Consider the following 24,000-nt stretch of genomic DNA (forward strand, 5'->3'; position numbering starts at 1 on the left):
CTGCCGACCCTGGAACTGCGACGGACGAACCCGGGTGTGGCCATGTATGGGGGAATCTAAATGAGCGGCGTGGGAGTAACGCCACTGAGACGGTGCAGACGATGGGGCAGAAAAAAAAAAAATCTTAATTTGTTTGAATGTGAATATTGACAGATACATGGGTCAGCATTCTGCATTGAAAACATTCCCTGGTTTATTGTTGTTGTGCGGCTCTGTTTAGACTTGTGGTGATGTTTGTAACAAGGTGGTGTGGTGGCATTGTTTTCTCCACCTACTCTAGACCTTCGGTAGTGGTCTCCTTCTTCATTCGTGGGTTGCAACTCCCACATTCACTTGTATGTACACGAGTAGGATTTTTACTTGTATGACCGTTTTTATCCCGCCATGTAGGCAGCCACACTCCATTTTGGGGGGGATGGAGTAGGTGTCTAAATGCCAGTCATTCAGTTGAGACAATAAACTGAAATCCAGTGTGTATCTTGCATTTTACCCATGTAAAAGAACACATAGCCACAAAAGGGTTGTCCCTGGCATCACACTTCGATAGGAAAAATAGATACACAAATAGCCAGAAAAAGGAACAAAAAAAAGTATGGGTGGCTTTGCACAGTGATTGCACACTCTCTGACGAGAGCAGCCTGAATTACACACAGAGACTTCTGTCGTGACAAAAGAGTAATGGCTAGTATGTATGAGCTTGTATCACAGATTGACATAAGTTTACAGCTGGGCCACCAGCAAAGTGAGGGCTGTATTATCAGTGGTTTCTCCAATACAATGGGAAATCACTTACAGCTTAGTCTTTTGTGAAGGACTATGACTCTCAAACCAGGAGGCAAATTTGCACCTGCTCTTACTGCTGCAGCCTTGGGGACTAGTTGGCCTTTGGGAACCTTCCCAACGCCGACTGTCCTAAAACCCTCTTAGCTGAGAGAGTGGGAATGTAACTTAGGCAGGACACTCTCCACTACAATCAAATTCTAGCCCAGTAGTCGGGACAGCACTTACCTCTTCTGCTGTTCTGATGGTCATAGTTGAAAATGACTGACTAACTTACAACACAGTACAATGCTGACTGTGTGTGCAGTTTACGTATCGACTTCGCAGAGGGAGTGAGAATGCTGAGGGAGGCGGGTGTGGAGATGGAGGACGATGAGGATCTGAGCACACCCAATGAGAAACTGCTGGGCCGTCTGGTTAAAGCCAAGGTGTGTGTGTGTGTGTGTGTGTGTTTGTGTGTGTGTGAGTGCATGTGTGTGCGTGTGTGTGTGTTCATTTTAACATTGATCCTTGTGATATGTTAATTAGTGTGTGGGGGGGGAGTGTATGTGTGTGCATGTTCAATTTAAAATTCATCCCAGTGATATGTTAATGTGTGTGTCAGTGTGTGTATATGTTATTTTGTGTGTGTGATTCAGTAAACAATTCATTCCAGTGATATGTTTTGGTATTTTTTGCAGTATGACACAGACTTCTTTATCCTGGACAAATTCCCTCTGGCTGTCAGACCCTTCTACACCATGCCAGATCCCAACAGTAAGGTATGTCTGTCTGCCCGTGTGTGTGCAGGTGTGTGTGTGAGTGAGCATGTGAGAGAGAGAGAAAGTTTGTATGTGTATGAGAAAGTTTATGATGCTGGTGTGTGTGTGTGTGTGTAGAGAGAGAGAGATGTATGTATATGAGAGGGTGTATCATGCAGGTGTGTGTGTGTGTGTGTGTGCGTACAGAGAGAGAAAGTGTCTGACTCTGTGTTTGGTAGAGTGTGTGTGTAGAAAGATAGTGTGTATGTATGAGAGAGAGTTTATCATGCTGGTGTGTGTGTGTGTGAGAGAGAGAGAATGTTTTGACTCTGTGTGTGGTAGAGTGTGTGTGTAGAGAGAGAGTGTGTATGTATGTGAGAGAGTGTATCATGCTGGTGTGTGTGTGAGAGAGAGTGAGAGAGAGATTCAAAGATTCAAGATTCAAAAACTGTATTACTCAAGGATACAGATTTTAGGCATCACCTTGTCTTCCAATCTGTCCTTGTGATGACAGTAACAATAACAACATTAACGATAACGACACAACAATAATATTTTTTTAACACTGCTACATCTACTGCTACTACTTCGAATGATAATCATCATCATCATCATCAACATTGTAAAAAGTAATAAAAGTAATAAAACAAACATTGTAAAAAGTAATAAAAGTAATAAAACAAACGCATTCACACATTCACATTGACCCACCCCCACCTCCACATACATACACATGCACATACTCTCTCCACCCAACACACACACACACACACACACACACACACACACACACACACACACTTATGCACATACAGAAACATGACTGAAGTGAGAAACAAATAGCGGACATAAAGATAACAGAGAAACACAACTGTATCATTTTACATATACAGAAGTGATTAATTTGCTGATGCAGATGTTACAGATGATAACATCCAATCAACAGGCAAACAAGTAAAACATTAAAGCACAGAGGTAGAAAAAAATAAATTCACTGCGTGTAAAGGTATAGATCCCCAGATTTCAGAGCCATGAAACAGAATTGGTGTTATATGTGAATCAAATAATTTCAAGAAAATACAAAGAGAGAAATTATCAAGTCTCCATAACGTTCTAAATATTTCTGTTACACCTTTCCGTGCTTTCATTGCCATGTCATCCAGAGCCTTCAAAAACAATAATCTAGTGCTGAAAAACAAACCTAAGTACTTACAGGAATTGATGATTTTGATGTTGTGACCTTCATATGTCCAGGTATCCACCATTTCTAAAAATAATTATTTTGGATTTATCAAGGTTGATGTGTAAATCTAACTTGGAAGCCTTCATTGCCAGCACATTCAGTTGGTTCTGCATACCAGTAACTGTATTAGACAAAAGGACTATATCGTCCACAAAAAATAAAATAAACAGTTCAATCATATCAGGATTCAGCTGTATACCATGGTGTCCTTTCTCAGTTATGTCCGTGGCAAGATCATTTATAAGCAGAGAGAAAAATAAAGGACTTGTAATCTCCCCTTATTTTAAACCTTTTGGACAAAAAAAGCTTTGGTTAACCTACCCCCACAACGTACTCGAGTTTTTATGGTTTTATACATACTTTGAATGTTTTTTAATATTTTTCCATTTTAACCCTTTCGCTGCCAGGAAAATAAGATTTAAGTGAAATCTATTTGCCAGGGTTTTTTTCACAAAAAACGGGTATAAATTTTGCAAAAATTCTGTGCTCTTTGTTATTGGAGAAAGACCCATAAAAGTATATATTTTCTGAAAGGTAAATGAATAAAGAATACAAAACACATGCTGTTTTCCCATTTTATATATTTTTAGTGACATGCTGTTGTTTTGAAATCAGTGTTTTGTTTTTTGTCACATTTTCAACTTGTTCATTACAAACATTAGTCAGGTAATTTGCACAAAAACATCATATTTTCTGGACAAATGGACATCTGCAAACACAAAATCATACTAGAACAACCACAATATATATATAATTTTTAAGAGATAGATACACAATACATTGTGACTTCTCCAAGTGATAAGATGGATGTGAGGCCACGCCCCCTCAGTCTCCACCCCCCCTCCTCCTCACCCCTCTCACACGGTCACTTGATTCAGTTCTCATCAGACCGCGTTGGCTGCGTGCCAAGAATATCGCTCTGCTGCTAATTCGGTCATCTGTCGTCTGCTAACATCTGTACAGCCGGCATCTCTCACTGACAGTCGCATCTTGGCCACTCTCTTGATTACTCCCTTTATTTTCTATCAGATCGTCCTATAAATGTTCATCTCTGTCTTCTCCTTCGAATTTACGCTTTAATTCTTTCTGAGCATCAGCAAAAGAAGGAAATCATGGTTGATTTAGTTCGTCACGATCGCATGTCTTGAGCACGGCGTCAGTCCGACATTTTGTTGAGCGAGCGAGGAGAGAAGTCAGGCAAACACTTGGACAGTGACCCAACCAAAACGTTCAAATAAAGGACTGCTTCATGACGTAGATGGGGTTTCTAGCTATGAATAGAATCTAGAGAGATTCCCCAGGCTAAAGCTACCACTATTTTTGCCAAGGAAGTGAATGCAAACCAGGGAAAAGTCAGAATATTTCGATGACGAGTTATCTCGTCATGCAGGCAGCGAAGCATACATGCTTGCCATGACGAGTTATCTCGTCATGCAGGCAGCCTAGGGGTTAAGCCAGTTTACCATGTGAAATAAAATTGAAAGCCTTACGAAAGTCAATAAAAGCTACAAATAATTTTCTATTTCTAAGCAAATATTTCTGTACCATTGAGAACAGCGTAAAAATAAGGTCAGTTGTTGAATGATCTTTTCGAAATCCGGTTTGATCTTTCTGCTGATTTTGATACCATTGACCATGCTGTCTTGCGAAACAGACTTAGATACTCCATTGGCATCTCTGGCTCTGCACTATCATGGTTCCAATCCTACCTTAAAAACAGAAAAGAAACAGTCATGATAAATGGCCATCAATCTTTCCCATCAACAGCTATATATAGCGTTTCGCAAGGATCTTTGCTAGGACCAGTTCTGTTTAGTCTCTATATTCAGCCACTTTTCGATGTTGTCAAAAACCATTCTGTAAATCATGCTTTTGCTGACGATAACCAGCTCTGCAAAGAAACGACTTTTTCCTATCTTGACTCTTCCATTGGGGAACCTCAACAGTGTATTGATGAATCAAAACAAACTACAGTTAAATGATTGTAAAAACTGAAGCTATTATTTCTTCAAGCAGACTGTCTATAAACAACTCCTTGTCTTCCTCTCTTAAAACTGGAGATTCAGATGTAGACTTTGTATCTTCAGTGAAAAATCTGGGTGTGATGTTTGATTCAAACCTCACAATGAAGAAACCTGTAAACAATATGTGCAAGGCTGCATACTTTCAAATTTGAAAGATCAATCCCATCCGACATCTCCTTACTACTCAAGCAACACAAACTCTGGTGTGCTCTCTTGTCTTGTCCAGACTAGATTACTGTAACTCACTCCTCATTGGTTGTCCTAGATACTAAATACAAAAACTCCAGAAAGTTCAAAATGCAGGAGCAAGATTAATCTTTAGAACCAATAGACTGACAATATCACTCATCTTCTGCATTCTCTCCACTGGTTACCAGTTTCTGCCCGCATACAGTACAAAGTTGCAGTTCTCACCTTCAACTCCATTTTGGGTGCTGCTCCTCAGTATCTGAGAGAATCGATTCAAACCTACTCACCCCGTCGACAGCTCAGATCATCTTCCGATTCACGGCGGCTACTTGCTTCCCATGTTAAAACCTGATCCTTTGGTGATTCTTCCTTTTCTTATTCAGCTCCATATGTCTGGAAGTTTACCTCACGATCTTCGCCATTCTCCTTCATTTCAATCTTTCAAAACTGGTCTGAAAACACATCTTTTTTGAAAACGCCTATCCATAGACCTTCCATACCTTTTCAGTTATAAGCCATGCAAACTCTCTCTCCTTGTGTGTGTGTGTGTGTGTGTGTGTGTGTGTGTGTGTGTGTGCGCGCACACGGGGGTAATTATGTGATCTCTGAATCTGTTTTATATATTGTTGTGCACTAAATCATTATTTTTCTTCTTTCTTTTGTGAGTTATTGCACATGGGTGCGTGTGTGTGTTTGATGTTTATTGTAAAGTGCTTTGAGCTCTCTTTAAGGGAGGAAAGTGCTCAACAAATGTCCATTATTATTATTGTGTGTGTGTGTGTGTGTGAGAGAGAGAGAGAGAGAGAGAGAGAGAGAGAGAGAGTGTCTGACTGTGTGGTAGAGTGTGTGTGCAGAGAGAGAGAGTGTGTACGTATGTGAGAGAGTGTATCATGCTGGTGTGTGTGTGTGCATGTGAGACACAGAGAGAGTGCGTGTGTGTCAGACTGTGTGTGGTAGAGTGTGTGTGTAGAGAGAGTGTGTATGTATGTGAGAGAGTGTATCATGCTGGTGTGTGAGTGTGTGCGTAGAGAGAGTGTGTGTGTGTGTGTCTGACTCTGTGTGTGGTAGAGTGTGTGTATAGAGAGAGTGTGTATGTATGTGATTGTGAGAGAGTGTATCATGTTGGTGTGTGAGTGTGTGTGTAGAGAGAAAGAGAGAGTGTGTGTGTCTGGTTCTATGTGTGGTAGAGTGTGTGTGTAGAGAGAGTGTGTGTATGTGTGTGAGAGAGAGTATCATGCTGGTGTGTGAGTGTGTGTGTAGAGAGAGAGAGACAGTGTCAGACTGTGTGGTAGAGTGTGTGTGTATAGAGAGAGTGTGTATGTATATGTATGTGAGAGAGTGTATCATGCTGGTGTGTGAGTGTGTGTGTAGAGAGAGAGACAGTGTCTGACTGTGTGGTAGAGTGTGTGTGTATAGAGAGAGTGTGTATGTGTGTGAGAGAGTGTATCATGCTGGTGTGCGAGTGTGTGCGTAGAGAGAGAGAGAGTGTGTGTGTGTCTGACTCTGTGTGTGGTAGAGTGTGTGTATAGATTGAGTGTATATGTATGTGAGAGAGTGTATCATGCTGGTGTGTGAGTGTGTGTGTGTGTGTGTGTGTGAAAGTGTGTGTGTGTGTGTCTGACTCTGTGTGTGTGGTAGAGTGAGTGTGTAGAGAGAGAATGTGTATGCATGTGAGAGAGAGTATCATGCTGATGTGTGAGTGTGTGTGTGTGTGTGAGAGAGAGAGACAGTGTCTGTGTGTGGTAGAGAGAGTGTGTGTAGAGAGAGAGTGTGTATCTATGTGAGAGAGTGTATCAAGCTGGTGTGTGTGTGTGTGTGTGTGTGTAGAGAGGGAGAGACAGTGTCTGATTGTGTGTGTGGCAGTGTAGAGAGAGAGTGTGTATGCATGAAAGAGAGAAAGTTTTCCCCTCCAAATTCCAATTCCATTAGTTTTGTAAACTTTTCTTTGTGTGCAGGCAGTTCTGTACCTCTATATAAGCTCCTGTTGGTTGTGTTCAATGTTTATTGTTTCAACATGTACTGCTGCATTGTACATGTAGGAGGAAGGGGGAATTAGGTATTAGGAGGAAGGTGGCAGAATGGTAAGACGCTCAGCTGCCAGTGCAGAGTCCATAAGGGTGTGTGTTCGAATCGCACTCTCGCCCTTTCTCCCACGTTTGACTGGAAAATCAAATGGAGCATCTAGTCTTTCAGATGAAATGATAAACCAAGGTCCTGTGTGCAGCGTGCATTTGGCACACTGAAAAAGAATTCATGGCAACAAGAATGTTGTCCTCTGGCAAAATGATGTAAAAAGAAATCCACTCTTATAGGTACACAAATATACAACTTTATAAGCATGCACTCAAGGCCTGACAAGGGCGTTGGGTTACGCTGCTGGTCAGGCATCAGATGCCTAGCGGATGTGGTGTAGTGTATATGGATTTGTCCGAATGCAGTGACGCCTATTTGAGAAACCGAAACTGAAACTGTACATGTATTGAACGAGCAGAATTTGTTGCAATCAACAGAAATGGTCCAACTCGTACGACATGTTCATGAGGGGAGAGGAGATCCTGTCTGGAGCCCAGCGAATCCACGACCCTGACTACTTGTCTGAGAGGGCAGTGTTACATGGATGTGGTGAGTGTTACAGTGGGGTGAGGGGTTACTGTGTTACATGGATGTGCTGAGTGTTACAGTGGGGTGAGGGGTTACTGTGTTACATGGATGTGGTGAGTGTTACAGTGGGGTGAGGGGTTACTGTGTTACATGGATGTGGTGAGTCTTACAGTGAGGTGAGGGGTTACTGTGTTACATAGATGTGGTGAGTGTTACAGTGGGGCGAGGGGTTACTGTGTTACATGGATGTGCTGAGTGTTACAGTGGGGTGAGGGGTTACTGTGTTACATGGATGTGGTGAGTCTTACAGTGGGGTGAGGGGTTACTGTGTTACATGGATGTGCTGAGTGTTACAGTGGGGTGAGGGGTTACTGTGTTACATGGATGTGCTGAGTGTTACAGTGGGGTGAGGGGTTACTGTGTTACATGGATGTGGTGAGTGTTACAGTGGGGTGAGGGGTTACTGTGTTACATGGATGTGCTGAGTGTTACAGTGGGGTGAGGGGTTACTGTGTTACATGGATGTGGTGAGTGTTACAGTGTGTCAGTGGGGTGAGGGGTAACTGTGTTACATGGATGTGGTGAGTGTTACAGTGGAGTGAGGGGTTACTGTGTTACATGGATGTGGTGAGTGTTACAGTGGGGTGATGGGTTATTGTGTTACATGGATGTGGTGAGTGTTACAGTGGGGTGAGGGGTTATTGTGTTACATGGATGTGGTGAGTGTTACAGTGTGTCAGTGGGGTGAGGGGTAACTGTGTTACATGGATGTGGTGAGTGTTACAGTGGAGTGAGGGGTTACTGTGTTACATGGATGTGGTGAGTGTTACAGTGGGGTGATGGGTTATTGTGTTACATGGATGTGGTGAGTGTTACAGTGGGGTGATGGGTTATTGTGTTACATGGATGTGGTGAGTGTTACAGTGTGTCAGTGGGGTGAGGGGTAACTGTGTTACATGGATGTGGTGAGTGTTACAGTGGAGTGAGGGGTTACTGTGTTACATGGATGTGGTGAGTGTTACAGTGGAGTGAGGGGTTACTGTGTTACATGGATGTGGTGAGTGTTACAGTGTGTCAGTGGGGTGAGGGGTAACTGTGTTACATGGATGTGGTGAGTGTTACAGTGTGTCAGTGGGGTGAGGGGTAACTGTGTTACATGGATGTGATTGCAGTGTTACAGTATTTGCAGTGAGTGATCAGTGTTACATGTGTCACACAGTGTGTGTCAGGTGAAGGGTTACCATGTTACATGGCTGTGGTGAGTGTTACAGCGCGTCAGTTGGGGTGAGGGGTTACTGTGTTACATGGATGTGATGAGTGTTACAGTGCATCAGTGGGCTGAGGGCTTACTGTGTTATCATCATCATCATCATCATCATTATCATGCTGTTTATTGTTATAATTTTAAATGGTCTTTGCGAGTCTGTTTACACTGTCAGCACCATATATATGTAGACATTAACTGATTAAGGGCTTAATTGATTGTTATTGTAAATAAGGCCTGACTAAGCGCGTTGGGTTACGCTGCTGGTCAGGCATCTGCTTGGCAGATGTGGTGTAGCGTATATGGTTTTGTCCGAACGCATTGACGCCTCCTTGAGCTACTGAAACTGAAACTATTGTAAATAAAGGTTGCCAGTGAAATTCCATGGACCGAAAAAAAAAAAAAGTGAAATTCGCATGAAAAGAATTCATTCCAAATTTGTCTGTGAAGAAAAAAGAGCAGTCCTTCCATAGACATGGAATTCACCAGCCAGTTTTGATCGAAATCATGGCACCCATACAGTCAAAGCAAGCACTGTGTCAAAAAACGAGAGAATTTTGAATGCAGTCCTGTTGTCACGGAAGAAGAAATGAGAAGCAAAGAGGAAGCGGTGATTTTGGGTGAACTGCGTTTTGAGGCCCAGCCAGCAGAAGGGTGCTTGCAACAAGCAGATTTAGGAGCTTGGTTTTGATGAGGATCTCTTCAAGAAATATATGTGGTAACAAGGAACCCATTTGCTCAGGTAATGGTTGATGGAAACGGTTGATTGTTGCAAGTGGTTGATGCAAATAAGTAATTGTTATCAGTGGTTGAGTTGATATAAACACTTTATTGTTATGAATTGTTTATGTAAACGGTTGCAAATGGTTGATGTAAACAGTTGTTTGTTGTAAGTGGTTAATGTAAATGGTTTAGTATCATAAGTGGTTGGTGTAAATGGTTGATTGTTTGAGTGATTAACATAAACAGTTGGTTGTTTTAAATGATCGATGTAGACGATTGATTGTTATAAGTGGTTGCTAATAATAAACAGTTGATCGTTGTGTGATGAGAGTCACACGATGCGTCAGCTGGGTGAGGGGTTGTTACTGTGTTACATGGATGCAGTGATTGTTGTTACACTATGCATGTTGTCTGTTTCAGACCTAGAGAAGATCAAGGGCTACATCGACTCTTTCCGCTACGGAGCTCCCCCACACGCGGGTGGTGGAATCGGTCAGTGCTGCTCCTTGTTCTCTGCTTGCTGTGCATGTCTTGTGTGTTCTTCCTGGTGTGTCCCGGCTTGTCTCTGTGACCGCACTGTGTTAGGGAGAATGTGGCCTGGCTTGTCTCTGTGACCGCACTGTGTTGGGGAGAATGTGGCCCAGCTTGTCTCTGTGACCGCACTGTGTTGGGGAGAATGTGGCCGGGCTTGTCTCTGTGACCGCACTGTGTTAGGGAGAATGTGGCCCAGCTTGTCTCTGTGACCGCACTGTGTTAGGGAGAATGTGTCCCGCTTGTCTCTGTGACCGCACTGTGTTAGGGAGAATGTGGCCAGGCTTGTCTCTGTGACCGCACTGTGTTGGGGAGAATGTATCTGGTTGTCTCTGTGACCGCACTGTGTTGGGGAGAATGTGGCCGGGCTTGTCTCTGTGACCGCACTGTGTTAGGGAGAATGTGGCCTGGCTTGTCTCTGTGACCGCACTGTGTTAGGGAGAATGTGGCTGGGCTTGTCTCTCTGACCGCACTGTGTGGGGGAGAATGATCCAGTCGTTGAGAGTGAAAAAGTATTGAGAGAAAGGACAGAGTGATTAAAGCAGCTACAGATTGATTTTATTATTATTATTATTATTATTATCATTTTGGACTGAAAAAAGTATTAAGAAAATTGATAGCAAATTGATTATAGCGGCTGTAAATTAACTTAAAAAACTTTTTTTTTTAATAAGATATGACGGGCGCAGTAGCCGAGTGGTTGAAGCGTTGGACTTTCAATCTGAGGGGCCCGGGTTCGAATCTCGGTGACGGCGCCTGGTGGGTAAAGGGTGGAGATTTTTGCGATCTTCCAGGTCAGCACATGTGCAGACCTGCTAGTGCCTGAACCTCCTTCGTGTGTATACGCAAGCACAATATCAAATACGCATGTTAAAGATCCTTTAATTCATGTCAGCGTTCGGTGGGTTATGGAAACAAGAACATACCCAGCATGCACACACCCGAAAGCGGAGTATGGCTGCCTACATGGTGGGGTAAAAACGGTCATACACATAAAAGCCCACTCATGTACACATGAATGAGTGTGGGAGTTGCAGCCCACAAACGCAGAAGAAAAAGAAGAGAGGCAAGGCCTTCAAGACTCACTTGTGATACACTTAAAAAAAAAAAATCCAAGCTTTTTATGTATTGAGTATAATTTCAAAATGTAATGTTTAAGATGAGAAAGATCAGTTTAAAGCTAATTAAGTCCCCTAGCATTAATTAGAGTAATTTCCCTTTTTTACTATCTGCACCAAAAACGTTTGCAAAATAAATAAAACTTCCATGCTTAGCAAAAGAAGTTCCTGCTTGAACAAAAAAATGGTAATACTGACTGCTCTTGTTGTTGGGTCAGAATATCAGGTCAAAGTGCCAAGTTTAGAGAATACAAAAAATATAAATATAACAGTAAATGCAGTTTGCATATAATTAGGCTTCATTTTTTATTTTTTTGTGCCCATCCCAGAGGAGCAATATTGTTTTAAACAAGATGACTGGAAAGAACTAAATTTTTCCTATTTTTATTCCTAATTTGGTGTCAACTGGCAAAGTATTTGCAGAGAAAATGTCAATGTTAAAGTTTACCACGGACACACACACACACACATACACACAGACAACCGAACACCGGGTTAAAACATAGACTCACTTTGTTTACACAAGTGAGTCAAAAAAGGAGGAAACAGTGTCTTGTCACATTCTGCCAGGAGGTCTCTGTGTGTATGGTTCGTGTTTTTTGTTTATCGTCTATCCACACTTGTGATTTTAGACAGAAATCCATCACCCTCCCAACCTCCTGTGTGTGTGTGTTGCTCTTGATTTGCTCAGATATCAGAGTGTGTGTGTGTGTGTGTGTGCGAGTGTGTGTGTGTGTGTTGTGTTGTGTTGTGTGTATGTGTGTGCGAGTGTGTGTGTATGTATGTGTGTGCGTGTTGTGTTGTGTTGTTTGTGTGTGTGTGTGTGTGCGTGCGTACGTGTGTGTGTGTGCGTGTCTGTGTGTGTGTGTGACCTGCTTTCCCAAATGGTATGTAAGCGAAACTATGTACTTACTTACAATGTGTGCAGGTTTGGAACGAGTGACCATGCTGTACCTTGGTCTGGACAACGTGCGGAAAACGTCGCTGTTCCCTCGTGACCCCAAGCGACTGACCCCTTAGGCACCTGCCCCTGAGGCTTGGGCTCCGTGGTGTACCCCCCATGACTTAGCTAACACACACACTAACCTGCACCGACTGCCTTTCGTCAGTCGTCATTTGTTATTTGGGGTTTGTCTTGCCTGTGTCTTTGTTTGGGGAAGGTAGGGTGAGGGACTATTGTTTTGTTTTGGGTGGGTGGGGGCTGGGGAGAGGTTAAGGGGGAAACGTTGTTTGTCTTTTCTGTCTAGTTTATGTTTATTCTTTTTTTTTTGTTTAGTTACGAAATTGAAATTTGATTCTTTGTGTTACTATATTTTTCCCCATGAGGATGATGATTATTATTCTTGTTCCTGAAATCTTGTGATGTCACTTTTATACACAGCTTTTTGACTTTATAGAACCGGACAGGTATAAAATAGTTATACACATTTATCTGTTTAAGAATAATAGTATCATTTGAGGTATTTTGTCGACCTTGGTTGTTGTTGTTTTTTTTGGTTTTTTGTGTTTTTTTGTCAACTCTTATTTTATTTTATTGTACTTTCTCTCAAGGCCTGACTAAGCTCGTTGGGTCATACTGCCGGTCAAGCATGTGCTAAGCAGATGTGGTGCAGTGTGTATGAATTTGTTCAAATGCAGTGACACATCCTTGAGTAATTGAACTGATCTAAAATTTGGGAAGGGGTGGGCTGGGGAGAGCTGATTTAACCCACTCAGTACGGCCAGTCCTCTCTTCTCCTCTACACAGACCCCTCGGATGTCCAGTGGGTGTCTGAATGACCCAACCTTTAGCTTCCGTCGTCAGAACTGTGGTATTCTTTGTCAACATTCACCTCTTCAGTATAAGAGCGTTCCGCTTGCAATATTTTGATGATGGGTAATTGGGATGAAACGTTAACGTCGTCTCTTTTGCCATTCGTATGGAAAGAGTTAAACTGTATCCCTGAAAAGACAAAGCATACAAACTCCTCTACCCTGTACATTTTTATCAGTTATTGATGATTTGCTTTTAATGTATGGCAAGGTTTGTTATGTTTATACTTCAGCATTTATTTCAAGTGCTAAAACAAAACAAAACATAATTCCCTGCATTCTTTTTTGTGATTTGGCCTAATGATGAGTTAGTGTCTGATAAGGTTCACAATGTGAGCCTTTGGTTTTAAAGTGTCTGTGAATAATCTTTACATATTTATCAAATATAGAGCTCTGTATTTCTGATTTAATGCTATTCTGATGCTTTTTTCTGTTGTTTGATCATAGTCTGTGGTTGTGGGTGTCTGGATGGTTTGTGTGTGTGTGTGTGTGTGTGTGTTGGACTGTTGCTGTATATTGTTGTTGATGTTTGTAGAAGAGGGATAAATGTGTTGAGGTAACAGGTTTATTGTACTGTACACGTGTGACATGGATCATTCTCTTGAGTGTGAGCTGTAATGACAGTTTAGAAATAACTGCTGGTCTTTCTTTATTGTTTGACGCTCTTTTAGAAATTTTATTCTTTGGTTTTTATGCTGCTTCTCTGTTTTGTGTTTTTATTTTTCCATGTCTCCAGCACTGGTACACAGACACACATGCAAAAAACACGCACACACAGACACATACACATGCATGCATGTGCACACACACATACACACGCACATGCGTGCATATACACACACATACACACACACACACACACACACACACACACACACACACACTCACTCACTGTAACTTGCACACTCACACTTGCACGCACCCACACATAAAGCTTTTGGTTGCCCTTTTATGTGTTTGCTTGATACCTGATTGTAAACTTAGTTTTAACAGATTAATACTGAAGAGATGATCACACTGAAGAGATTATCCAGCTGATTCTGCTGAATAACATTCTTTACTTACCACATCACTGTATAATTTTTAGGGCTCAAAGGTGTTTGACTGGGAGGTAGGGAATGTTTCACCAATAAATAATCTATTCTGTGTACTTTGTGTGTGTGTGCGTGTTTGTGTTCTACAGCTTAGTTCTCTGTCGTTCCTCTGTGTGTGTGTGTGTGTGTGCGCCCATGCGTGGGTGTGTGTGTGCATGTGTGTCTGTGAGCGTGCGTGTGAGTGTATGTTTGTGTAGGCTACTCTACAGATCTTGTCCTCTGTCGTTCTGTCATACAAGAAGTAGCTTGTGAGAACATATGCACATGCATACGCTCACACCACCCCCTCTCCCCTTCCGCTCCCCTCCCTTCCTCTCCTGACCCAAACACATTTCAACAATTTCAATCAGGAATCTCAACACATTATCTCCTTTGTCATTAGTGCATTGGACACATACACATATATATATTTACATATCACTTACAGGGACATTTTGGGATGTGCGCTTTCATGAAATCTTAAGGGTAGTGTGAAGCATTTGTGGGGGACGCTTCAGAACTTCCATGGGGGCATGTTTTTTTAGTCTGAAACGTCTCTAAGGCTAAGCTTCATTCAGGTAACAAACATCCCCTGGGGGACCCATGCAAATTTGGCGGGAGAGGTGGGAGTCAGTTTGGGACATTACGCCAGGTATATAATGCAGAACGTGTGTTCACAATGCATTTCAGTTAATGCTTGCTGCATGTGTCCAAAAATAACTTGCCAAGCAGATCTTAAGAACTTGTGCACCCTTACTGTGCCCACCACACAAGAGGTATGGAAGTTGCAGTTTCGTGAGCACCAGTTTTACCCTGAAAGGCTCTGAGGAACAGTATGACATAGTACTCAATCAGTTTGACGGGTGCAATAGCTGAGTGGTTAAAGCGTTGGTCTGTCAGTCTGAGGGTCCTGGGTTCGAATCACGGTGACGGCGCCTGGTGGGTAAAGGGTGGAGATTTTTACGATCTCCCAGGTCAACATATGTGCAGACCTGCTTAGTGCCTGAACCCCCTTCGTGTGTATATGCAAGCAGAAGATCAAATACACATGTTAAAGATCCTGTAATCCATGTCAGCGTTCGGTGGGTTATGGAAACAAGAACATACCCAGCATGCACACCCCCGAAAACGGAGTATGGCTGCCTACATGGCGGGGTAAAAACGGTCATACACGTAAAAGCCCACTCGTGTGCATACGAGTGAACATGGGAGTTGCAGCCCACAAACGCAGAAGAAGAAGAAGAACTCAATCAGTTGTTCATCATGATTATATTGTCATGGACTATAGCTCAGAAACTGGAACATAGTCCACAGATACTGTGATGATGATCACAGCCAACCTGCTGGGCGTGACATTGCTATCTTTCACCAGGTGTGGTCAGGAAATGCAATGGCTTTTACACCCTGCCAGTTTCTCACTAAAAGACAAAACAGTGTCAGCAGTGTATCATGAGAACCATTCTGACCACTTCAACGTTGTTCTCAGTGTATCTGAAACCTGTGGACTACTGCGTGACTTTCGCAGCATGTATGTGCGGGCATGTGTTTGTTTTGAACATAGGCTTACTGTATTTAAAACGTGTTATTTTAAGCTTTGCTATGTGCCGATGAAATATATGCTATTGATTATGGTCAAATCCGTTGTTCTGATCTTTTGTAAACCATGCTGTAAAATTGCTGAGCCAGCAATGATTGCAGTTATTATGGCGCTTCAAATTAAACACCTTTCAACATAAAATTTGTGGTTGTGAAATGGCCCAGACGATGTAAAATACAAGGTGTAACAGACTCGATCTAGCCTCTGATTGATTCTACCTGGGGGTCGTGCTGGGTTCGCCTCAAATGACCCTGGGGTCAGTTGTGGCTAATCAAGATAGACCCCCCCACCCTCCTAGTTGAGTATTACCCCGTTTCCTACAGAATGGATGATCTGGGCTAGCCTTCACTGCCCACTTCCCCTCTCCATTACAGTTATTTTAAGGGAAGCAAAGGTGGGGGGCTTTTAACATAGGGAAAGTAAGGGAAGGGGGTAGGTCTGGGATACCCTATACTGACACTTATCCACATTACGATGTGGTGGAAGTAGAGGAAAGGAGTTGTTCTGGACAGTCCCCCACCACACCCCTCGCCTCTTTATTATAACATGATGGAAGTAAGAAGGAAGGGTCTTCCGGGGCCAGCTTGCACTGACGCTTTTCCTCCGCATCAAAATGTAAAGTAAGTATGGAACTGTAGCTGTTGGATATCCTGTACTGACCACCCCCTTTACATTGACATTACACCATGGTGGTAGGTGACGTCGGCTGGCTTGTGCTCTTGTGCTGACTACCCCACCCCATGTCTCTGTATTATAACATGACGGACACAAGGAGAGTGAATGCTCTCAACTAGCTTGCAATGCCCCTCCCACATACCAACTACATTACATGTGGGGGAAAAAACAGGACACGGATGACCTGGTCGGGCTTCCAAGGGAATGTGGACTTCCGCAATCTGAACTTATGATGTCTTTACCCAAGGCCTGATCAGTGCGTCATGTTTATGTGAAGGTCGGGCATCTTTTCAGCAGATGTGGTGCAGCTTATAGTTACGGATCAGTCTGCACGTTTTGAAACCTTGACACTGAACCAAAAGCTGCCTGGACTCTCACCACCACTGTCATACAAGAAGTAGCTTGTGAGAACATACGCACATGCATACGCTCACACCACCCCCTCTCCCCTTCCGCTCCCCTCCCTTCCCCTCCTGACCCAAACACATTTCTACAATTTCAATCAGGAATCTCAACACATTATCTCCTTTGTCATTAGTGCATTGGACACATACACACAATCTCTATCTATCTCTCTCTCTCTCTCTCTCTCTCTCTCTCTATATATATATATATATATATATATATATATATATTTACATATCACTTACAGGGACATTTTGGGATGTGCGCTTTCATGAAATCTTAAGGGTAGTGTGAAGCATTTGTGGGGGACGCTTCAGAACTTCCATGGGGGCATGTTTTTTTTAGTCTGAAACGTCTCTAAGGCTAAGCTTCATTCAGGTAACAAACATCCCCTGGGGGACCCATGCAAATTTGGCGGGAGAGGTGGGAGTCAGTTTGGGACATTACGCCAGGTATATAATGCAAAACGTGTGTTCACAATGCATTTCAGTTAATGCTTGCTGCATGTGTCCAAAAATAACTTGCCAAGCAGATCTTAAGAACTTGTGCACCCTTACTGTGCCCACCACACAAGAGGTATGGAAGTTGCAGTTTCGTGAGCACCAGTTTTACCCTGAAAGGCTCTGAGGAACAGTATGACATAGTACTCAATCAGTTTGACGGGCGCAATAGCCGAGTGGTTAAAGCGTTGGTCTGTCATTCTGAGGGTCCTGGGTTCGAATCACGGTGACGGCGCCTGGTGGGTAAAGGGTGGAGATTTTTACGATCTCCCAGGTCAACATATGTGCAGACCTGCTTAGTGCCTGAACCCCCTTCGTGTGTATATGCAAGCAGAAGATCAAATACACACGTTAAAGATCCTGTAATCCATGTCAGCGTTCGGTGGGTTATGGAAACAAGAACATACCCAGCATGCACACCCCCGAAAACGGAGTATGGCTGCCTACATGGCGGGGTAAAAACGGTCATACACGTAAAAGCCCACTCGTGTGCATACGAGTGAACATGGGAGTTGCAGCCCACAAACGCAGAAGAAGAAGAAGAACTCAAATCAGTTGTTCATCATGATTATATTGTCATGGACTATAGCTCAGAAACTGGAACATAGTCCACAGATACTGTGATGATGATCACAGCCAACCTGCTGGGCGTGACATTGCTATCTTTCACCAGGTGTGGTCAGGAAATGCAATGGCTTTTACACCCTGCCAGTTTCTCACTAAAAGACAAAACAGTGTCAGCAGTGTATCATGAGAACCATTCTGACCACTTCAATGTTGTTCTCAGTGTATCATAAGTGTATCTGAAACCTGTGGACTACTGCGTGACTTTCGCAGCATGTATGTGCGGGCATGTGTTTGTTTTGAACATAGGCTTACTGTATTTAAAACGTGTTATTTTAAGCTTTGCTATGTGCCGATGAAATATATGCTATTGATTATGGTAAAATCCGTTGTTCTGATCTTTTGTAAACCATGCTGTAAAATTGCTGAGCCAGCAATGATTGCAGTTATTATGGCGCTTCAAATTAAACACCTTTCAACATAAGATTTGTGGTTGTGAAATGGCCCAGACGATGTAAAATACAAGGTGTAACAGATTCGATCTAGCCCCTGATTGATTCTACCTGGGGGTCATTCTGGGCTCGCCTCAAATGACCCTGGGGTCAATTGTGGCTAATCAAGATAGACCCCCCCACACTCCTAGCTGAGTATTACCCCATTTCCTACAGAATGAATGTTCTGGGCTAGCCTTCACTGCCCACTTCCCCTCTCCATTACAGTTATTTTAAGGGAAGCAAAGGTGGGGGGCTTTTAACATAGGGAAAGTAAGGGAAGGGGGTAGGTCTGGGATACCCTATACTGACACTTATCCACATTACGATGTGGTGGAAGTAGAGGAAGGGAGTTGTTCTGGACAGTCCCCCACCACACCCCTCGCCTCCTTATTATAACATGATGGAAGTAAGAAGGAAGGGTCTTCCAGGGCCAGCTTGCACTGACGCTATTCCTCCGCATCAAAATGTAAAGTAAGTATGGAACTGTAGCTGTTGGATATCCTGTACTGACCACCCCCTTTACATTGACATAACACCATGGTGGAAACAACACCTTCAGTGGGAGGTGACGTCGGCTGGCTTGTGCTCTTGTGCTGACCACCCCACCCCATGTCTCTGTATTATAACATGACGGACACAAGGAGAGTGAATGCTCTCAACTAGCTTGCAATGCCCCTCCCACATACCAACTACATTACATGTTGGGAAAAAATAGGACACGGATGACCTGGTCGGGCTTCCAAGGGAATGTGGACTTCCGCAATCTGAACTTCTGATGTCTTTACCCAAGGCCTGATCAGTGCGTCATGTTTATGTGAAGGTCGGGCATCTTTTCAGCAGATGTGGTGCAGCTTATAGTTACGGATCAGTCTGCACGTTTTGAAACCTTGACACTGAACCGAAAGCTGCCTGGACTCTCACCACCACTTTCACCCCTTTTACATTTCTTTGACTCACTCAGTACGGCCAGTCCTCTCTTCTCCTCTACACAGACCCCTCGGATGTCCAGTGGGTGTCTGAATGACCCAACCTTTAGCTTCCGTCGTCAGAATTGTGGTATTCTTTGTCACCATTCACGTCTTCAGTATAAGAGCGTTCCGCTTGCAATATTTTGATGATGGTAATTGGGGTGAAACGCTGTTAACGTCGTCTCTTTCGTCGTTCGTATGGAAAGAGTTAAGGAGCAGTTTTCGGCTCAGTTTTTATGTTTCTTCACTGAAGGACTAGAATGAACAACCCTCCTCCACCCACAAGCGGCTAAATCTCAAAGGTTGGGTCTGACTGCGCCAAATTTCTCAAGGGGGTCAGCGAAGACAACGAATATCACGAGAATAATCTGAAATGGTCTGAATTGAAAACGAGATAGAGGAAGAAAAAACCCTCCAACAACAAAAAACAAACAAGAAATTATGATTACATTTAATGGTTATTTTAGAGTGGGGGTGGGTGGTGGGAGGCGGATTCTGGCAACAGCATAATGATACAACCCACTCCCCCTATCCCACAACAGTACAAGTGTGCAGGGTCAGTACCACTAAAAACGAAAAAGTGAAAATGTGTGGGGTTGATCTGCATGATGCTAAAGTACCTCACCACCACTTCACTAGAAGTTAATGTCAGCTAAGCAGGGGAAGGGATAAATTCTAACTAAATTCACTGCTGGGGGCTTGGGGAGGGTGTCGTTTCAAGCTCGTCTAGAATGACCGCTATATCTGTTTGGAGGGGGGGCGGGACCCAACTAGAGAAGGTGGGGTGGGGGCAGTTCTGACAAGTTGAAATTTACCACTGGGGGTCATTCAAAGTTAGTCTAAATAGATCACCGGGTAAATACGGGCTAGCCAAATCTGACCCTGGGGAAAAATCAAACAGTGTTAGGAATAGGCTATTAGACCAGGTGCATTTTGGCCTTAGGCATTTTATACCCAGGTTTATTCTGGACAGGCTATGTTTTGGCCCTGCTACACCGGCAACAAGAAAAGAAGTTGTTCCTCAAAAACGTGAGATCCACCCCCCTCCCCACCTTTTCTTCTTCTTCTTTTAATTTATTTACTTATATTTTATTATTATCATTATTATTCTTTTCATTAGTTTTTGAAAGGAGACAGTGACTGCATCATGGAGGTCTTGTGGAAGTGTTCCAGTCTCCTAGCACAGCGTGAACAGGTCGGTCAGACTGTGATTGAGAAGATCTCCTCCCTGGAAGACCTGTACCGGAATACCATCCATACCTGGTACACGTGTATCACTCAGGATACCATCCATCCCTGGTAGACCTGTAACAGGATACCATCCACTCCTGGTACACCTGTACTGTGTTACAATCCATACCTGGTAGACCTGTACCGTGTTTCCATCCATACATGGTAGACCCTTTCCGGGATACCATTCATCCCTGGTAGACCTGTACCGTGTTGCCATCCATACCTAGTACAGCTGTACCGGGATACCATCTATAGCTGGTTCACCTGTATCAGGGTATCATCCATCCCTGATAGACTTGTGCCGGGATACCATCCATCCCTGGTAGGCCTGTATCAGGATACTATCCATCCCTGGCACACTTCTGCTGGGATACTATGCAACTTTGGCAAATCTGTACCGGGATATCATTCATCCCTGGCACACCTGTACCGTGTTGCCATCCATACCTGGTAGACTCATACCAGGATAACATCCATCCCTGGTACACCTGTACCGTGTTGCCATCCATACCCAGTAGACCCATACCGGGATGACATCCATCCCTGGTACACCTGTACCGTATTGCCATCCATATCTAGTAGACCCATACCGGGATAACATACATCCCTGGTACACTTGTACCAGGATACCATTCATACCTAGTACACCTGTACCGGACTTCATCCATAATCTGATGGACGTGTCGGGTAACCAATTTCTGATAGACCTTTTGCGAGATGGATGGTTGCCCTGCGTGATTTGTACGACTGAGCTTTGGGAGTATGGTTTGCATTTCCAAGGAAAACTAAGCAATTGAAGCTTCCTGTAGATGTAGTTAATCATTTCGACAAAATAGTTCTTCCAGTACTGACATATAGTTTTGAAATTTTTGGTTTCGATATACCTGTAATTGTTGCAAATTACAAGTAAAATTTTACTTCTTTTTTTTTTCTGAAACTGAGACAGCCCACCCCATCTTTTTCTGGTATATGGTGAAACTGGTGGTTTTCCTGTGTCTGTAAAAAACTGGAATGCAAGCATTTTGGTTTCAGCTTGTTACAAACCAAAGAACTTCAAATCTGTCTTCGTTTGTTTGCAGTTAAATGTCTCTTCAATTCAATTCTACAGCACCAACATAAGTGTATATCAGAACCAGCAGCTGAAAAAGGTATTCATACTGTCTTGAATGATATCGGATTAAGCTGTTTCTGGTTGAGCCAGCAGTTTTTTGGAGTTCAGTTATGGCTGAGCCAACAGCTTCGAAGTTCATCCCTCGTGTTTTGTAGACTTCTTCTTCTTCTTCGTTCGTGGGCTGCAAATCCCACGTTCACTCGTATGCACACGAGTGGGCTTTTACGTGTATGACCGTTTTTACCCCGCCATGTAGGCAGCCATACTCCGTTTTCGGGGGTGTGCATGCTGGATATGTTATTGTTTCCATAACCCACCGAACGCTGACATGGATCACAGGATCTTTAACGTGCGTATTTGATCTACTGCTTGCATGTACACACGAAGGGGGTCTGCACATATGTTGACCTGGGAGATCGTAAAAATCTCCACTCTTCACCCATCAGGCGTCGTCACCGTGATTCGAACCCGGGACCCTCAGATTGACAGTCCAATGCTTTAACCACTCGGATATTGCGCCCGTCGTAGACAAAGTGATCCACTTACACAGGACTTATCACGGTACATCGGTCTTTGCACACTAAACGTTTAACACTTTCACTGCCAGTCAATTTGGAGTGCAAAATTCCCTTGTGCTATTAACACAGAAAATATGGTGTCTAAGAATAGCTGAGGATTCCCCATGTGATGTGTAGAAAATATGGCCTGTCATACCACCGAACATATAGAGCAGTAGGTTCTTGGATAACAGACCCATGATCTGGTCACCCTTCAGTGACATGGGTCCTCCACCTAGCTGCCGCATAAAATAATGTGAGTTTGGCAGTGAAAGGGTTAACTGGCGTGTGGTAGTCACATGCATATCTTTCATGTTTATCACTGGCCAGTGTCGCATGCAATTTGAACTTGAGGACGTCACTGAGTTAACAGGTTGTGAAATTCAACTCCACGGCACGTGAGCGATAGTATCACGCGCCGTGTGTCACTCAGTGCATCATAGCCGGCCGCCACGGCCTGTGATCTTTACTAACAGTCTACAAAAGGTAAGGACTCTGAATGAAAAGGATATATATATATGTGATCAAACATCAGAACCAAAGACAAATATCTTCCTGTTCCTGCGATACAGCGCGCGCGTGCTCAATCTGTTGTGTGCAGCGTTTTCTGTGAAGATCTGCAGCGTAGGTTTGTAGTAACTGTACTGTGTGCCTGCTGAGAGTTTGTGTCAGTACCTGTTTTTAGATTTAGACAGCTCGGTCATTGAACTGTTATCAAGGAAATGTGTCGTTGTTCGGTCACTAGACCGAGGAGGCCTTTGTCTCGTCACACAATGGATAAGCGCCTGTGTTGTTGGCTGACAGCGTGGAGCCGTTGACATCGTTAGTGTGGTGGACGGACGATGGACAGTCATGTTCTTGAGCGGCGTTGACAGTTGATGTAACTGTTGGACAGCACTTGCCTACATCACACGTTTTGCTTCTTTAGCTTTAGCCCCTCTCTGGGTGAGGGCTGGATAATTAAAAGGGCGCAACAGCCGAGTGGTTTAAGCGTTGGACTTTCAATCTGAAGGTCCCGGGTTCGAATCACGGTAACGGCGCCGCCTGGTGGGTAAAGGGTGGAGATTTTTCCGATCTCCCAGGTCAACATATGTGCAGACCTGCTAGTGCCTGAACCCCCTTCGTGTGTATACGCACGCAGAATATCAAATACGCACGTTAAAGATCCTGTAACCTATGTCAGTATTCGGTGGGTTATGGAGGCACGAAAATACTCAGCATGCATGAACCACGACAGAGTCATCGGTAAGTCGATGTTGGTCGTGTAACGGAAAGAAGAAGAAGAAGAAGACCCCCCCCCCCCCCCGGGCCCCCCCCTCCCACCACCACCTCCTCCAACTTACTTGATTATCTATTACCTCGTTAGTAAAGTACGGTAATGTCCAAGTTTGTCATCCTTTATTATTGCACCTACTTTACTGGCTATTTGCGTGCATGTATGAAACGATATTGTATTGTATTGTTGTCACAACAGATTTTTCTGTGTGAAATTCGGGCTGCTCTCCCCAGGGAGAGCGTGTCGCTACACAGAGCGCCACCCATTTTCCTGCTAGCTGGAAAAAATACAGTGCAATATATTATTGCCATTAGTAGATGTTGTAACCCATTTTAGGTGGATTTCGACTTCTTTTTTTTGTTTTTGTTTTTTTGTTTTTACGTTAATTTACTCAGTCTTGGTGCGGATTCAGTCACTAAACTAACGTGCCACCATCTTGCTCTGTTCCCCCCCCCCCCCTGTTTTTTGTCCCACAAACCATGGAAATGTAACCAGTAAGTGCAATAATTTAGAATGCTAAAA

The 24,000-nt window shown here is 43.5% G+C and overlaps 2 protein-coding genes across 4 annotated transcripts in view; both read left to right on the top strand.

The window, feature by feature from the left end:
* The window catches only part of LOC143290457 (aspartate--tRNA ligase, cytoplasmic-like), a 52,283-nt gene extending 38,108 nt beyond the window's left edge, over window positions 1-14,175 (top strand). For all 3 annotated transcript variants that reach the window (XM_076599902.1, XM_076599904.1, XM_076599905.1), the window contains exons 11-15: window positions 1,088-1,208; window positions 1,461-1,541; window positions 7,487-7,598; window positions 9,985-10,056; window positions 12,142-14,175. In XM_076599902.1, the coding sequence (XP_076456017.1) occupies window positions 1,088-1,208; window positions 1,461-1,541; window positions 7,487-7,598; window positions 9,985-10,056; window positions 12,142-12,233 (478 nt within the window). In that variant the 3' untranslated portion in view covers window positions 12,234-14,175. The remainder of the gene's footprint in view (window positions 1-1,087; window positions 1,209-1,460; window positions 1,542-7,486; window positions 7,599-9,984; window positions 10,057-12,141) is intronic.
* Window positions 14,176-22,563: 8,388 nt separating this feature from the next.
* LOC143290458 (multidrug resistance-associated protein 1-like) overlaps window positions 22,564-24,000 on the top strand; it is a 76,432-nt gene continuing 74,995 nt past the window's right edge. The window contains exon 1 of the mRNA XM_076599907.1: window positions 22,564-22,688. The gene's annotated coding sequence lies outside the window, so the exon portion shown is untranslated. The remainder of the gene's footprint in view (window positions 22,689-24,000) is intronic.

Source organism: Babylonia areolata, chromosome 15, assembly GCF_041734735.1.
Source record: "Babylonia areolata isolate BAREFJ2019XMU chromosome 15, ASM4173473v1, whole genome shotgun sequence".
NCBI classification, from domain to species: Eukaryota; Metazoa; Mollusca; class Gastropoda; order Neogastropoda; family Buccinidae; genus Babylonia; species Babylonia areolata.